Genomic DNA, 17461 nt, shown 5'->3' on the forward strand with positions numbered 1-17461 from the left:
TATTACAATCATCCTGAAAACTCATGCTAGCTGCTTTGTGCCTCCTTGTGAAGAGAAAAAGTGGGGTATAAATAACAATAACAACAACAATAATAATAATGACAACAGCAACAACAACAATTTTCCAGTTAGTTCCCTGGCTGCTCATCCTGCATGCCAAAATATGATGTGAGTGTGACTCAGGGTTACATATTTTGGAGGAAATGTTGTATTCCCCGACTTTCTGCATTGGTCCCATTTTCAGCCTTATTTCTTCCTTTCTTTGTTTTCGATTTTGCCCAACTTGATCGCAAGCACCATTTCAGAACCAGAGAAAAAGAAGCAGGATTTGCTGAAGAGCCCTGAAGTGGTCTTTCTTGGTCTTTCTTTTAGCTGATCTTTCTGATCGACAAACAAAAAATGAAACAATTGTTTCCCAAAAAGGGAGACTTAGGCGTATTCAGTACCTTTCGTGCTCCAGAAGCAGCTTTGCTGAGTCCAGGCAAATATCCAGAGGAAGCTTGTGGTGGATGAGTTCAGCAACAGCTAGAGATAGAAAGGAAGGAAACAAAAGGACATTGCAAATTTTTCCATCCTTCAATCATATAATTTAGCCTGATTTTATAGGTATGATTTGATTTTATAGATAAACCAAGCACACTACCTGTGCCAACATCTTCGTCGGATGCACCGCCTTTCAGGAGGATTTTGAGTTTCAACAAAAACCCTGCTGGATGCAAATCCTCCTGTAAATCAAGAAATCAAGACATTATTTTGACAGCTCAACTATTTTTACCAATTTCAGAATATTTTTAACGGGTGCCTGTCAGAACTCGGCCTATTCATAACGCTGAAGGGATGTCAAGCGCTTCTCATCAGCACTTCCCTTGTGTATATATATTCCAAATCCTCTTCTAGAATAATTTTAAACATCCTGAGGAACAAGTCACTTGGAGATGCCAGATTGCTAGTTTGGGATTCTTCTCCCGGAGCATTGAAATTCTAATTCTTCTTGCTCGGAAACAGGCAGCAAGGGGAGAGGAAGTGAAGTTTTAACTTCCTCTTGTGCCCCAGCTTTTTTTTCATAGCAACACAAATGTCAGCTGCCGAAACTATTTAGCATCTTTTAATCTAGGGATGAAAAATGATCCCATTCCATGAAATCTTCTTCCCCATCAGCTGCTCTCTTGCAAGAAAAAAAGAACTTAAACAATCTTGGTCTCCTTAGTGTATGATCTACTAACAGGACAGGGGGAGTTGTGTCCCTGTTAGTTCTCCTGGACTTCTCAGCAGCCTTTGATACTGTAGACCACAGTATCCTTCTGGGACACTTTGCAGGAATGGGGCTTAGAGGAACTGTTTTGCAATGGCTCCAGTCATTCCTAGAGGATTGTTCCCAGAAGGCGTTGCTGGAGGACACCTGCTCGATTCCACAGCTATTGTTTTGTGGGGTCCTGCAGGGTTTGGTAACATTTACCCTAACATCTACAAGAAGCTGCTGGGAAAGATCATCCAGATTTTGGAGTTGGGTGCCATCTATACATAGATGACGTTCAGCTCTATTACTCCTTTCCACCTGATGCTAAGGAAGCTGTTCAGGCCCTGAACTACTGCTTGGCAGCTGTGACGGGTCTGGATGAGGGAGATCAAATTGAAACTGAATCCAGACAAGACGGAAATAGTCCTGGTCAGTCGAAAGGCTGAACAGGGTATATGGTTACACTCCCCCTGAAGACACAGGTTCACAGCTTGGGAGTCCTCCTGGACTCATAGTTGAGTCTGGAACTCCAGGTTTCAGGGTGGCCACGGGAGTTTTTGCATAATTAAAACTTATGGGCCAGTTGCACCTGTACCTTAGGAAGTCAGACTTAGCCATGGTAGTCCATGCTGTTGTTACATCTCAAATAGACTACTGCAACACGCTCTACATGGGGCTGCCTTTGAAGACTGTTCAGTAGTATCAAATGGTCCAACGGGCAGCAGCCAGGTTCCTGACTTGAGTGGCATACAGGGAGCATACAACTCTTTTGTTACGTCAGCTCCACTGGCCGCCAGTTTACTACCGAGAACTATTCAAAGTGCTGGCTTTAGTCTATAAATCCCTAAACGGTTTTGGTCCAGTTTACCTGTTCGAACATATCTCCCTTTATGAGCCAGTTAGAGTACTAAAATCAGCTGGGGAAGTCCTGCTCTCAGTCCTGCCACCTTCACAGGTGCAATTGGTGGGGATGAGAGACAGGTCCTTCTCGGTGGAGGCCCCTCGGCTGTGGAACTCCCACCCCTGAAAGATTAGATTGACCCCCTCCCTCCTGACATTTAGGAAACAGCTGAAAACTTGGCTATGCAAGCAGGCATTCGACGAATGATGGCAATACTTAAGCAGCTTAAGGAATTCATGGGATTAGAATCAAAGAATCAAAGAGTTGGAAGAGACCTCATGGGCTATCCAGTCCAACCCCCTGCCAAGAAGCAGGAATATTGCATTCAAATTACCCCTGACAGATGGCCATCTGTTTAAAAGCTTCCAAAAAAGGAGCCTCCACCACACTCCGGGGCAGAGAGTTCCACTGCTGAACGGCTCTCACAGTCAGGAAGTTCTTCCTCATGTTCAGATGGAATCTCCTCTCTTGCAGTTTGAAGCCATTGTTCCGCGTCCTAGTCTCCAGGGAAGCAGAAAACAAGCTTGCTCCTTCCTCCCTGTGACTTCCTCTCACATATTTATACATGGCTATCATATCTCCTCTCAGCCTTCTCTTCTTCAGGTTAAACATGCCCAGCTCCTTAAGCTGCTCCTCATAGGGCTTGTTCTCCAGACCCTTGATCATTTTAGTTGCCCTCCTCTGGACACATTCCAGCTTGTCAATATCTCTCTTGAATTGTGGTGCCCAGAATTGGACACAATATTCCAGGTGTGGTCTAACCAAGGCTGAATAAAGCATGGGTAGCATGACTTCCCTAGATCTATTTATTTTATTTATTTATTTCATCTACTTATACCCCGCCCTTCTCACCCCGGGGGGGACTCAGGGCGGCTTACAAAGGAGGCACAATTAGATGCCCAAATCACACAACAAACAATACAAAATATAACAGTTCAACAATTATTGATGCAGGCCAAAATCCCATTGGCTTTTTTGCCGCCACATCACATTGTTGGCTCATGTTTAACTTGTTGTCCACGAGGACTCCAAGATGTTTTTCACATGTACAGGCGTCCCCCTACCGGCTGTTAGGAATTGTGGGAGTTGAAGTCCAAAACACCTGGAGGGCCAAAGTTTTCTCATGCCTGCTGTAGCCCATGAATGTCTGTGTTAAAATAAACTTGCTAAACGTGTCACCAGATTCCTTCCTTCATTCTTCTGATAGTGTTCCATATTAACGTTTGACCCCATTTTGTCAGAACAAGCTTGTTTTGGGTATGATTTTGCTGATGAGCCCCTCTGTCCATCCCAAAAAGGAAGGCCCCGTCACCTCGTTGGCCATTGCCGCAGCCCTGAGAGCCTTCTCCTGATGGTGTCGGCAATCCCACTCAAGGTAGACGGTCGCCAGCAGCCGCAGCACTTTGGCCTTTGGGAGGAAATAAGAGGGGTCTTTTAGCATGTAGGCAGAAATCATAACATTACAGAACTGGCTGCAAACTTTTCTCACCTGCATTTCTTTTCCAGTTGAATATTTCACATCCATCTTTCCAATTTCATAGCTCTGGCTGTTGAAAAGGGGGAAAGAAATGAAACTGGCTGTCCATTCACATCTCTTCCTCACAGAAACTGTCATTCCCCCAAATTGGCCCACAAATAGGAATTAATGTATTGTTGAAGGCTTTCATGGCCAGAATCACTGAGTTGTTGTAGGTTTTTTTCGGGCTATATGGCCATGGTCTAGAGGCATTCTCTCCTCATGTTTCGCCTGCATCTATGGCAAGCATCCTCAGAGGTAGTGAGGTCTGTTGGAACTAGGAAAAAGGGTCTAATCTAAAAATCTAATCACCTCTCAACAAAAGTTTGCTCTAGGCAATGTCAGGCCATTATATGCTAATCAAGGTGGTCAGTTGAAACATTCACACCTAGCTCCAGCAGACAAGAGTCCTTTGTCTCACTCTGGTCATTCCACAGATATATAAACCCTTTTCCCTAGTTCCAACAGACCTCACAACCTCTGAGGATGCTTGCCATAGATGCAGGCGAAACGTCAGGAGAGAATGCCTCTAGACCATGGCCATATAGCCAGAAAAAACCTACAACAACCCAATTAGGAATTAATCAGTCCAAAAGGTACACATCTGTCCCTTCTTGAGGTTAGAGATTTTGTTAGAGGATTTACTGATAAATAAGCTTTCTAGTCAACTACTCTGAATTCAGAAATACTTTGCGACTAGGTGGGAGTGGGTATTTCGCTTAATTCCAGTAGGGAAAGTGGGATGAAATTATTGTGGGAATCGATTATAAAGAGTGCCTGATTAAAGATTATATGCACACATAATTAAATCACAGTGGATGCTTTCTTTAAGAGGAACACGTTTTGGGAGAAGACTGTTTTCAGTTAAGCAACAGCAAGGATTGTGACGTTTATTATTATGCGTTGTTGAAGGCTTTCATGGCCGGAATCACTGGGTTGCTGTGATTTTTTCAGGCTGTACGGTCATGTTCCAGAAGCATTCGCTCCTGACATTTCATCCGCATCTATGGCAGGCATTCTCAAAGATTGTGAGATCTGTTGGAAACTATGCAGGTGGGTTTATATATCTGTGGAATTTCCAGGGTGGAAGAAAGAACTCTTTTCTGTTGGATGTGTCCAAACATGAATCAAGGAAAATGAAAAGCACTGAAGACTAATTCAACTAGAGAAGAAAGCCATAGCAGAGCACCTGATGAACCAAACTGGACACAGCATATTATCTGAGAACACAGGAATGCTGGACCACTCTCACAACCACCATGTCAGACTACACAGAGAAGCCACTGAAATCCACAAGCATGTGGACAATTTCAACAAAAAGGAGAAAGTCATGAAAATGAACAGAATCTGACTACCAGTATTAAACAACTCTAAAACCGGGACAGTAAATAAAGAGCAACACTAAAAAAAAAAAGGGGGGGGGGGTTCCAGATATTTATTTATTTATTTATTTATGGCATTTATATGCCGCCCTTCTCACCCCAAAGGGGACTCAGAGCGGCTTACATTATATTTTTTCATACAATATATTATATTATTAGCATAGTACAATATCAGTATTATATATTACTATACTGCACTATACCATTATATTGGGTTTTTTTTGTCATGTCAGGAGTGACTTGAGAAATTGCAATATTATTAGTAATATTACATGTAATGTAAATATATAATTATAATTATAATATTGTCTTATTATTACTAGTATTATATTGTATTACATTATAATATTATAAATATTATATGTACATACAATATACTATATTATATTATTAGTAAAGACAGGAGACAAGATGGAAATGTCTTCTGCTCCCCTCTGTCTTCGCTCTGGCCAGAGCAGCATGATGAAACAAAGAGATGAAACAATGAGGGCCAGCTAACACTCCCAACAAAGGATGCCTCTAGGCAAGAAGCAGACAAACTTTGAAGCTGCAAAGCCATTAAATGCTAATCAAGGTAGCCAGTTGCAACATTTACACAAGCCTCCAACAGACAAGAGTTCTTTCTCCCACTCTGGACATTCAATAGGCATACAAGCCTCACTTGCCTAGTTTCCAGCAGATCTCTCAACCTCTGAGAATGCCTGCCATAGATGTGGGTGAAACGCCAGGAGAGCATGCTTCTGGGACATGGCCAGACAGCCCGGAAAACTCACAGCAACCCAGATGATGATGATGATGATGATGATGATGATTAATCTATATCCCTCCCCCCTTTACATTGATAATGGGACTCAAGGTAGTTAGCAACATGTTTAAAACAAAACAAGCTCAAAGAAGTACAAATATCAAAGTAAAAATAAAAATATGCAATTAGTGCTTTTATTGCTTTGAGACATCAAATGGTTATCCAAATGTATTTCCATGCCACTATTTAAAATCATAGGATTGTAGCCACTAGATGGTGCCACAGCATTCCGTTCAGATAGGTGATTTTTCAAGCTCTCAAAAGCTTGGCCTGGATTCTACACTGCCTTATAATGCAGTTATATAGCAGTGTATACTCTTATAATGTAGTTTAAGTGCACTGAACTGGATTATATGGATCTATATCGACCATATAAAACAGTTTCAAGGTGCATTATATGTCAATGTAGCTCCAGCCTTGGCCGTTCCACCTCCTGTAATCCCTCAGTGTCCTGCCAAGAGAGAAGTTGAAGAGAGATATTGAGAAGCTGGAATGTGTCCAGAGGAGGGCGACTCAAATGATCAAGGGTCTGGAGAACAAGCCCTATGAGGAGCGGCTTAAGGAGCTGGGCATGTTTAGCCTGAAGAAGAGAAGGCTGAGAGGAGATATGATGAGGGCCATGTATAAATATGTGAGAGGAAGTCACAGGGAGGAGGGAGCAGGCTTGTTTTCTGCTTCCCTGGAGACTAGGACGTGGAACAATGGCTTCAAACTACAAGAAAGGAGATTCCATCTGAACATGAGGAAGAACTTCCTGACTGTGAGAGCCATTCAGAAGTGGAACTCTCTGCCCCAGAGTGTGGTGGAGGCTCCTTCTTTGGAGGCTTTTAAACAGAGGCTGGATGGCCATCTGTCGGGGGTGCTTTGAATGCAATATTCCTGCTTTTTGGCAGGGGGTTGGACTGGATGGCCCATGAGGTCTCTTCCAACTCTATGATTCTATGACTCTATAAGTTCATCCGTGTCCCTGTTTTCCTATGGCCTTACCTGAGCCAGAAGGAGCTCTGCTCATAGTTCTTCCGTTGATACGTTTCTACCCCAAAGTTATAGCACAGAAGGGAAAGGTAAGAGGTCTGAAATTCAATGGGAGGAATGCAGGTCATACTCATGTACAGTTATGTTTTTCAAAGCTAGAAATGGGTACAGATACATTGTGTTTTCAGTGTGAAACTCCACTCGGTTTCAACAAGGTGAAAAATCAATTTGGGACCATTATGGGGTTACTAACTTCATTGGGCAGCCTCATCAGGATGTCTTTGCAGCGCTGGATGCAGGCGGTCGTTTTCTGAAAATCCCCTTGAGAGATTGCCTGAGAAAGCAGTAAAATGCATCACTTAACGGTTAGGTTGCTATAAATAATAACAATATAATAAACTTTATTTGTACGCTGCTACCATCTCCTCAAGGGACTTGAGACTTGAGGCCAAGCCCAAAGTACATCAAACAAAACATTAATAAACACAACATCAATAAACAATCAATAAAGTACAAATCATATAAATCACGTAAACAAAAAACAATCAATAGTGACATTAAAAAATTTAAAAATGGCTGGGCCAAATTGAAAATATGCTGACATGAACAAGGTAAAATATAACTAGGATAGGATTTTTTGGAGAGAAATGAGGGAGCACAGTCTATCCTAAGTCGGTATTAAAGTGCATTGTGAGGACATATTGCCATAAACCAGTTGCAAGTCCATATTTTAAAATGCTAACAATGCACCTCAACAACAAAAGCGAGCAGGGAGTACTCTGCCATTGCTACTGTGATTTGAGATATCTTTTGCCTCACGTACTGATTCAGCCTGATAAGAGAGGACCTTGAACACATCCTTCTCTATGTCGGCTTTGTGTGCATGGATGTCACTCTCACTCGTGCTCCTCTTAGTCAGCTGGGCATAGAGTGTCTCCAGAGTCTGCAAAGTATAAAATATGCCTTTAAAATACTCAAATGCAAGTGGCGTTTCTTCAGAAAACAAACCCACACAAGACGTCACAACGTACGTTCATGGCAACGTCGAGGACTTCATTAGCAAGAGCAGGCTCTCCAATGTCTACCCAGCCTTTCCCAGTCTTCATGGCCATCTGGATCACAAAAGAAATGTATGTTCAAATGATGAATCTGGCTGGTACATAATCCTTACCAAGCCTGGAGATGTATGCCCGTATTTACTTAAAATCTTCCTCTTGGAACATGGCTCTTAGATAATAAACAACACCAAATTGAAATCTATCAATATAAGAAAGATACATCATTCTTATAACTTTTTAGAGATTTTTCTGATTTCTTGCTTTTGCGGAACAGAAATGGACTACATTACCAGAATTTGCCTCCGTGCCATTTCCTCGGGAGGATCATTTACTTCACAAATTAACATCATTCTGCAGGCAACGTGTCGCACTATAAGAAGAAAATATTCTGTATTTTTATATTATTTGCTGTTTATTTCTTATATCAACAGTCGACAAGTCTGAAGTCTATAGATCAATCCTAGTAGTTGTATGTCCAGAATGTGCTTATTGCTGTAGGTTTGTTTTCTGTTAGGATCAATCTCTTAGATATAGTTGTAGGTTAGCATTATATTTCCTGGTATTTATGTTTCCTTCTATTTGTTTTCTTTATCGTATATACTTGAGTATAAGCGGAGTTTTTCAGCCCTTTTTTAGGCTGAACCCCACCCACCCTTGGCTTATACTCATCAAAGTTATTTATTATTTTATTCTGTTATTATTATTATTATTATTATTATTATTTTACTCTATTTTTTGTTGTGTCAGGAGCGACTTGAGAAACTGCAAGTCGCTTCTGGTGTGAGAGAATTGGCCGTCTGCAAGGATGCTGCCCAGGGGATGCCCGGATGATTTGATGTTTTATCATCCTTGTGGGAGGCTTCTCTCATGTCCCCGCATGAGGAGCTGGAGCTGATAGCGGGAGCTCATCCGCCTCTCCCCGGATTCGAACCTGTGACCTGTCGGTCTTCAGTCCTGCCGGCAGAGGGGTTTAACCCACTGCGCCACCAGGGGCATTATTACATTTATTATTTTACTCTATTATTTTGTTATTACATACATTATTCCACACTATTATTACTGTCATTATTACATTTCCATTATTTTACTCTATTATTTTTATTTTTATTACATTTATTATTTTACTGCATTATTATTGGAAGGATACATAAGCACATTTACATTGAAGAAGGTTATAATAATGGTTTATTCAGAGTTGGACAGTCTTATCTTAAATTACAGTTTTATGTAAATATTCAAAAACATTTAACCTACTGATGCCTCAATTAATTTATGATAATTTTATTGGTATCGAGTTTTATTTTGAAATTTACCAGTAGCTGCTGCATTTCCCACTCTCAGCTTATACTCGAGTCAATACATTTTCCCAGTTTTTTGTGGTAAAATTAGGTGCCTTGGCTTAGATTTGGGTCCGCTTATACTCGAGTATATGGGGTATTTCTTAATAAAAATTATGGTATTACAAATATAAGAAGATATTGCCTATTCTTAGACAAGGATTACTCATCTCCAGTTCCTAGCCCAACAATAAAAGAAGTAATAAAATACACGTTTGTGATGTAGGAGAGCTGCAGAATATCAATTATTTGCAGTATTATCAATGAGTGAAAGTGCACCCCTAGCTCTTATAAGGGATTCCACCCCCCACCCCCCATTTACCCATCACAGTATTGACATCATTACCAGCATGTCTTCTTCTTCTTCTTCTTCTTCTTCTTTTTCTTCTTCTTCTTCTTCTTCTTCTATTATTGTTATTATTATTATTATTATTATTATTATTATTATGTTTATACACCACTTTCTGTCTGTACAGGACAGACTCAAAGTGGCTACAGTAAAACCAAATGCAATGAAGTTAAAATACTGACAAATTGATTAAGACAGCAATTAACAGCCATGAAAGCATATACAAATTTCCACGAAAAAAAGGACATGTTGCTACATTCAGTAAATCAAACGTTTATAAGAGGGGATTCAAACATACACTTCACTTTTTGTATATCACTGAGAATAGGGCCTTCTTTTCTGGCGACAGTCCAGTTCCATAAGTTGACCGCACTTTCTTCAAACTGGGAGGAATGGAAAGAAAAGATTTTCAAAATCACTGCAAGTCCTTCAAAGCCTTATTATTATTATTATTATTATTATTATTATTATTATTATTATTATGTTTTTATCTATGTATTTTAACTATGTTGTACCCCACCCAAGCCTTGAGGACAGATAAAAAAACTAATATAATAATAATAATAATAATAATAATGTTTTTATCTATGTATTTTATATGAGTTGCCTTCAGGCTGATATGGGCGGGATAGAAATAATGTAAATAAATAAATAAATATATTTTATTATGTTGTATCCCACCTTGAGGGAAGACAGATATTAAAACTAGTATTATTATTATTAATACTGTTATTATTATCTATTTATTGTAACTATTTTGTACCCCACCACAATGAGAGTCAGATAACAAAATTATTATTATTATTATTATTATTATTATTATTATTATTATTATGTTTTTATCTATGTATTTTAACTATATTGTACCTCACCTCGAGCCTTGAGGAGAGGTGGATGTCAAAACTGTTATTATTATTATTATGTTTTTATCTTTGTATTTTTGCAATGATGTACCCAACCTCGAACCTCGAGGAGAAGTGAATAACACTATTAATAATAACAATAACAATAATAACGGGGCACTGAATCGTTTATTTATTTATTTACAACATTTATATTCTGCCCTTCTCACCCCGAAGGGAACTCAGGGCGGAGCACAACATACAAACGGCAAACATTCAATACTGGGACATTAATTCATTATAGGCATACATAAACATTAAAAACATTTGTCTCAATATTAAAATACACTGTTTAAAACCGTCTTGATCATCTGTGTCTAATCTAATTGGCCTGGTAAGGTTTCCTGTCCCTGCTTTATTGCACTGTCCTGAAAACTGGGTCCACAACCAATTTTTACTATCCTTCTGAAGGACAGGAAGGAGGTGGGCGAGCTGATCTCACCAGAAAAACCTCATTATTCAGTTGCTTTTCAGAACCAGTTTTATTTTTCTGAAAGGTTTTAAAGCATATTGAAAGGAAAGTATGGCATTCAATATTTCACCAAATAACCAAGAGAAAAAGCCATTTCCCTCATTCTGTGTGGTTAGAATCTACACAGCAAGGGTGTGTCTATACCATGTCACAAATACTTTTTTAAAAACTTTAAGAAGCATTCAAAAGGTTATTTCCTTTCATTCACAATGAGACAGAGTATACTACAAAGAAAGAAGGTAGACACATGCAGATTCTATAGCTAACTTGGTACAAAAAGGGAAATTACATTTCCTCAGTATTCAAACACATATAAACATTCATTCATCGCCATGCTCACATTCAGAGATCTTTACCAATGTTTGTACTATTTGTACCTGGGCCTTCTCCCTCTCATTTATACTTTTTTTATTCACTTGTTCTATATCCCTGAACAGCTTCTCAGTGTCTTCTTGTACATCAGATGAGGCTTTGCTGCTCATCAGTTTTTCAATGAGCTCTGCAATTAAAAGCAACAACAAAAGCCAAAGTAAGTTATACAGTAGCTTTCAAGGCAATGTATCATTTTCAAACAAACCAGCCTGTTTACATTTTCTAACTTTCAAAACAAACAGGAAACAAACAAGAAACCAAGCACATTGGAGGAAACAACAAAAGAAACCTTTAAAAGGAAACACGTTGCATGAAGACTTGGACATTCTAGGGTTAAGTACCGTACCTAGAAAATCTGAAAAATTTAAGGTATCCCAACTTTTCATCATTTAATATTAAAACATATTAATGATCAATGCTATACTATGAGCCTTTTAAAAAAATTGTAGAACATGGCTTTGAGCAATGGTTCACAACAATTTTTGTGGCCCTGTCCCTCCTAAGCCTCTCTAAAACCCTGATACCCTCCTTTTGACATATAATTATTATTATTCCAAAAGCAAGCTCCTATTTATTCAGATGGAGGAACACTCAAAGGCCATGAATATATTGGTCTAAACAAGCTTCCAAAGGACATGAACACAATGCAAGAGGAAACCAAAAGGACAAAAAGATAGCTGAAGTACTAAGGAAGAAATTGTTAAAATAATAACAATATAAATAATATCAATAGTGATAACGACAATAGTATTCACACGAAGAAGAAGATAAAGACAAGGAGGAAGAGGAAGAACAAATCTTGGGGAATTTGCCATTTATCAATGAGGGAATAATGACATTTTCATGTGGATCCTATGCTTTATAAGTGAGGAGGAGGAGGAGGAGGAGGAGGAGGAGGAGGAGGAGGAGGAGAAGGAGAAGGAGAAGGAGAAGGAGAAGAAGAGGAAGAAGAAGAAGAGGAAGAAGAAGAAGAAGAAGAAGAAGAAGAAGAAGAAGACGACGACAATGGCGACAACGACTCTGGCACAAGCCAGTAAAGGTGATCCCAGTGGTGATTGGCACACTGGGTGCAGTGCCTAAAGACCTTGGCCTGCATTTAAAAACAATTGGCACTGACAAAATTACCATCTGTCAGCTGCAAAAGGTCACCCTACTCGGATCTGCGCGCATTATTTGGCAATACATCACACAGTCTTAGACACTTGGGAAGTGTTGTACATGTGATCAAATACAAAAGCCAGCATAGTGATCTCGTTTGCTGTGTACCATTCTTGTTATGCATCTAATAATAATAATAATAATAATTTATTTCTTACCCGCTTCTCCTTGTGGTTCGATGTAATAACAAACCCTATAAAACTTAGAACTCTACATACAAATTAAGTGTTTTAATATGTGTATTTTATAGAATGATTAAGATGTTTATATGTTTTTAGCTATGTTGTAATGCACCTCGAGCCATGAAGAAAGGCGAATAATAATAATAATAATAATAATAATAGTATTAAATAAACTTTGATCACAACTTTGTGATAATTAATGCTACCATTCTCCAACTTTACTCAAAATTATGTTCCCGGAGCTTTTTCCATCTTTTTTGTGACACGTTTGGTTTTCTTTTGTCATAAAGAGACACAGACAGTGAATCTGGGTCCAAAGCTTCAGCTTCTGAGCTTTCTGACATGACGGTTGTTGTCATTTGTTGATGGTGAATGATACGTCATGTTCTTCCTATCATCATTCTCTATTCAAATATAACACAGATGTTTTAAGGAGCCAGCAAGAGATCAGGAAGAATAAGTGGGAATGGAAAATGTGAGATTTTTAGACTCGAACCTGATGAAGAATGAGGGTTTTTTTTGTTCCTGAAACACTTTGTGCTGGATAAAAGTTACCACAAGTCATGAACTACAATACTACAATGAGTGTGCGACAACTGCATCAAATTCAGTGTAACCGAAGTGTTCTGTTTCCTTGCAAAGTGCATTCGGTGAGAAGAGATAATAATATATCCTGTCACCCAATATTCATTTTTTTGCGGCTGATCCTCTTTGCTTTCTTTGTTTCATACAAAAATAGACTCTCTAATTAAAGTAATAATTATACTTTGGAGTTTCCCGACCCCCCTCTCACAGATTTCTTGCCACATTCATATGCAGAACAGAAAGTATTTGATATTTTGCACCTTTGATTTCCATGATCTGTTTTCCTCTTCAGGATTCGATTCGCAAAAGGAACACCTTTGAAATGAAAAAGAAATAACATTAGCATGTTTATCCACTTGTTTTGCCTACTGTTCTTGATTGTACCCTTTGCCATTTCATATCTGTATTTTAACGACCTTATGTTTTTTATTTTAACTATGTAACTTTGGCTCATGAGAAGAGGCCAGTAACAAAGCAAATATATTATCATTATTATTATTATTATTATTATTATTATTATTATTATTATTATCTTTCCAAAGACATCTCTAAAGTAATTTTAATTAATTTGTTTTTCTCTGTTAATGTTGAATTAGGCAGCTGTTTTGGCAAGACTCATAAAAGGGTTGAAGGCAGAAGATAAATATTTCAACAACATAGGTTTCTTCACATATGAAGCTCCATAGATATAGATATAATAATACAGTAATAATGATGATGATTATTATCATCATAATCATCATCTCTCTACTAGATACAATAATAATAATAATGAATTTATTGCTGCCTTTACCTACTTGATATAGATATAATGACGACGACGACGACGATGAATTTGTTACCCGCCTCTCCCTACTAGATATAGATAAAATAATAATAAGAAGAATGCATTTATTACCCACCTCTTCCTTCTAGATATATAGCTATAACAACAATAATAATGAATTTATTCCCTGCCTCTCCCTGCTAGATATATAAATATAATAATATTAATAATAGTATTAATAAAAAAGCTACCTGCCTCTTCCTAATAGGTACAGATATAATAATAATAATGCATTTGTTACCTACCTCTCCCTGCTAGATATAGATAATATAATTATAATAACAATAATAAATTTATTAACTGTCTCTTCCTGCTAGTTATAGATCTAGATATAATAATAATAAATTTGTTACCTGCCTCTCTCTGTTAGATATATAGATATTATAATTGTGACTTTATTGCTTGCCTCTTCCTGCTATAGATATAATAATAATAATAATAATAATAATGAATGTGTTATCTGCCTCTCCCTCCAAGATATATAGAAATAATAGTAAACAATAATAGTAATAAATTTGTTATCTGCCTCTCCCAGCTAAATATTGATATAATAATAATAAAAATAAGAATAAATGAATGTATTACTTGCTTCTCCCAGCTAGATATATAGATATTATAATAATACATTTATTATCCAACTCTCCCTGCTATAGATATAATAATAATGCATTTGTTATCTACCTCTCTTTGCTAGATAATAATAATAATGAATGTATTACCCGCCTCCCTGTTAGAGAGATATATATATATATATACACACACATATGTGTGAATATATATAAATATATATATATATGTATATATTCAATGACCATACAGAGACACAAAACAATGCAGCCTTCAATAGCAAATAGTCGCTATGATAATTATTTTGAAGACAAAGCAAATGCATGCATTTTGAAGAAGAAATTATCATTATTTGAGTGGAGTTGCCAATCCCATCTTGCTACAATTTTATGTCAATTGGATCAAATGCTTGTTTTTGGTTTCTTTTGCCATTTTGTCACATTTCTGTATGTTTTGAAGTGCAATAGACATTGTTTCAGAAACAAATGAATCAATTGTTTCATTGGGGGAGTGGGAGACGCTAATGATTGTTATATTGATGTTTAACTGTTGATGATGCTATTGTTTTAACTGTCCCATAATTGTTTTATGATGTTTTGCATTGAGTTTTGCTGTTGTTAACCGCTTTGAGTTGCCTGAGGGCTGAGAAAAGCAGTATATAAATGAAGTAAATAAGTAAATAAATAGTGTTCTAAACAATGATGGGTGGACATAAAAGTGTGTGTGTGTGTGTATATATATATATATGTATGTATGTATGTATAATGTCGACTCTGTATCTGTGTGAATAACAATGCAGAAATCCTCCATTTTATAATGGTTGTTGTGTTGTTGTTCATTCGTTCAGTCGTCTCCGACTCTTCGTGACCTCATGGACCAGCCTACGCCAGAGCTCCCTGTCGGCCGTTACCACCCCCAGCTCCCTCAAGGTCAGTCCAGTCACTTCAAGGATGCCATCCATCCATCTTGCCCTTGGTCGGCCCCTCTTCCTTTTGCCTTCCACTTTCCCCAGCATAATTGTCTTCTCTAGGCTTTCCTGTCTCCTCATGATGTGGCCAAAGTACTTCAACTTTGTCTCTAGTATCTTTCCCTCCAGTGAGCAGTTGGGCTTTATTTCCTGGAGGATGGACTGGTTGGATCTTCTCGCAGTCCAAGGCACTCTCAGCACTTTCCTCCAACACCACAGCTCAAAAGCATCGATCTTCCTTCGCTCAGCCTTCCCTAAGGTCCAGCTCTCACATCCGTAGGTTACTACAGGGAATACCAAGGCTTTGACTAGGCAATGGATCTTTGTTGCCAGTCTGATGTCTCTACTCTTTACTATTTTATCGAGACTGGACATTGCTCTCCTCCCAAGAAGGAAGCGTCTTCTGATTTCCTGGCCACAGTCTGCATCTGCAGTAATCTTTGCACCTAGAAATACAAAGTCTGTCACGGCCTCCACGGTTTCTCCCTCTATTTTCCAGTTGTCAATCATTCTTGTTGCCATAATCTTGGTTTTTTTGACGTTTAGCTGCAACCCGGCTTTTGCGCTTTCTTCTTTCACCTTGATTAGAAGGCTCCTCAGCTCCTCCTCGCTTTCGGCCATCAGAGTGGTGTCATCTGCATATCTGAGGTTGTTAATGTTTCTTCCAGCAATTTTCACCCCAGCTTTGCATTCATCAAGCCCCGCATATCGCATGATGTGTTCTGCATACAAGTTAAAAAGGTTGGGTGAGAGTATGCAGCCTTGCCGTACGCCTTTCCTAATCTTGAACCAGTCTGTTGTTCCGTGGTCAGTTCTGACTGTTGCGACTTGGTCCTTGTACAGATTCCTCAGGAGAGAGACAAGGTGGCTTGGTATGCCCATCCCACCAAGAACTTGCCACAATTTATTATGATCCACACAGTCAAAGGCTTTAGAATAGTCAATGAAGCAGAAGTAGATGTTTTTCTGAAACTCCCTGCCTTTCTCCATTATCCAGCGGATATTGGCAATCTGGTCTCTCGTTCCTCTGCCTTTTCTAAACCCAGCTTGAACATCTGGCAACTCTCTCTCCATGTATTGCTGGAGTCTTCCTTGCAGGATCTTGAGCATTACCTTACTGGCATGAGAAATAAGGGCCACTGTACGGAAGTTTGAGCAGTCTTTCGCATTTTCCTTTTTTGGTATGGGGATATAAGTGTATTTTTTCCAGTCTGATGGCCATTCTTGTGTTTTCCATATTTGCTGGCAAATGGTTGTTGTAGCTCTTGCATTTATGTCAATTGGGTTAACTCAGTCAGGGCTTTGAGGCATTTCCTGACTGAAATTCTGTTAACATTTGAGGTTTATTTTTTATTCCATTTACACTATGTATTTCTCTATCAAGGATATTTTTAAACTTCCCATTGAACCCTTTTGTATTAGTATTTGGTTTACTAGAGCGAATGAGAGTTGTGTATTTCGTGGTTGTGAAGGCCAAAAAGGGGATTTTCAGCAGATGGTGGGGAAATAACCTCCTTTTTAACACAATCCTCTGTGTGTGTTGTGTTGTAAATACATATGTTAAAATTTAAACCACTTTCTGACTGAAGCGCTCCTGTACAGGATTACCTCAGATCAGGCTGAGGTAAAACAACATGGAGGCATCTCCTTGAAAGAAGCTGTTTAATAAGAATCCCGCCTAAACGTCGCCCCGCCCACTTTATCGCGCGGGCCAATCAGAGAGAAAACACACCTCCCTCCTACTCTCCCTTCCCCCGCCCCCTCGCAAGTGAGGCGAAACGCCCCCTTGGGTGTGACGTCACCGAAGGTGGGCGCTTGCTTTGAGCGACAGCGGCGAGAGCCAATGGGTTCCTCCGTGTTCTTTGCGACG

The 17461-nt window shown here is 38.8% G+C and overlaps 1 protein-coding gene across 1 annotated transcript in view; it reads right to left on the bottom strand.

Annotated features, from left to right (window-relative positions):
• Window positions 1–13504, bottom strand: part of TEX11 (testis expressed 11) — a 42704-nt gene extending 29200 nt beyond the window's left edge. Inside the window, exons 1-12 of the mRNA XM_060756117.2 lie at window positions 13492–13504; window positions 11312–11433; window positions 9859–9943; window positions 8165–8244; window positions 7848–7928; window positions 7640–7759; window positions 7070–7150; window positions 6829–6914; window positions 3628–3685; window positions 3451–3546; window positions 644–725; window positions 447–525 (exon numbers count right to left, since the gene is read on the bottom strand). Of these exons, the coding sequence (XP_060612100.2) occupies window positions 447–525; window positions 644–725; window positions 3451–3546; window positions 3628–3685; window positions 6829–6914; window positions 7070–7150; window positions 7640–7759; window positions 7848–7928; window positions 8165–8244; window positions 9859–9943; window positions 11312–11433; window positions 13492–13504 (983 nt within the window). The remainder of the gene's footprint in view (window positions 1–446; window positions 526–643; window positions 726–3450; window positions 3547–3627; window positions 3686–6828; window positions 6915–7069; window positions 7151–7639; window positions 7760–7847; window positions 7929–8164; window positions 8245–9858; window positions 9944–11311; window positions 11434–13491) is intronic.
• Window positions 13505–17461: the final 3957 nt, after the last annotated feature.

This window comes from Anolis sagrei, chromosome 10 (genome assembly GCF_037176765.1).
Source record: "Anolis sagrei isolate rAnoSag1 chromosome 10, rAnoSag1.mat, whole genome shotgun sequence".
In the NCBI taxonomy this organism is placed as follows: Eukaryota; Metazoa; Chordata; class Lepidosauria; order Squamata; family Dactyloidae; genus Anolis; species Anolis sagrei.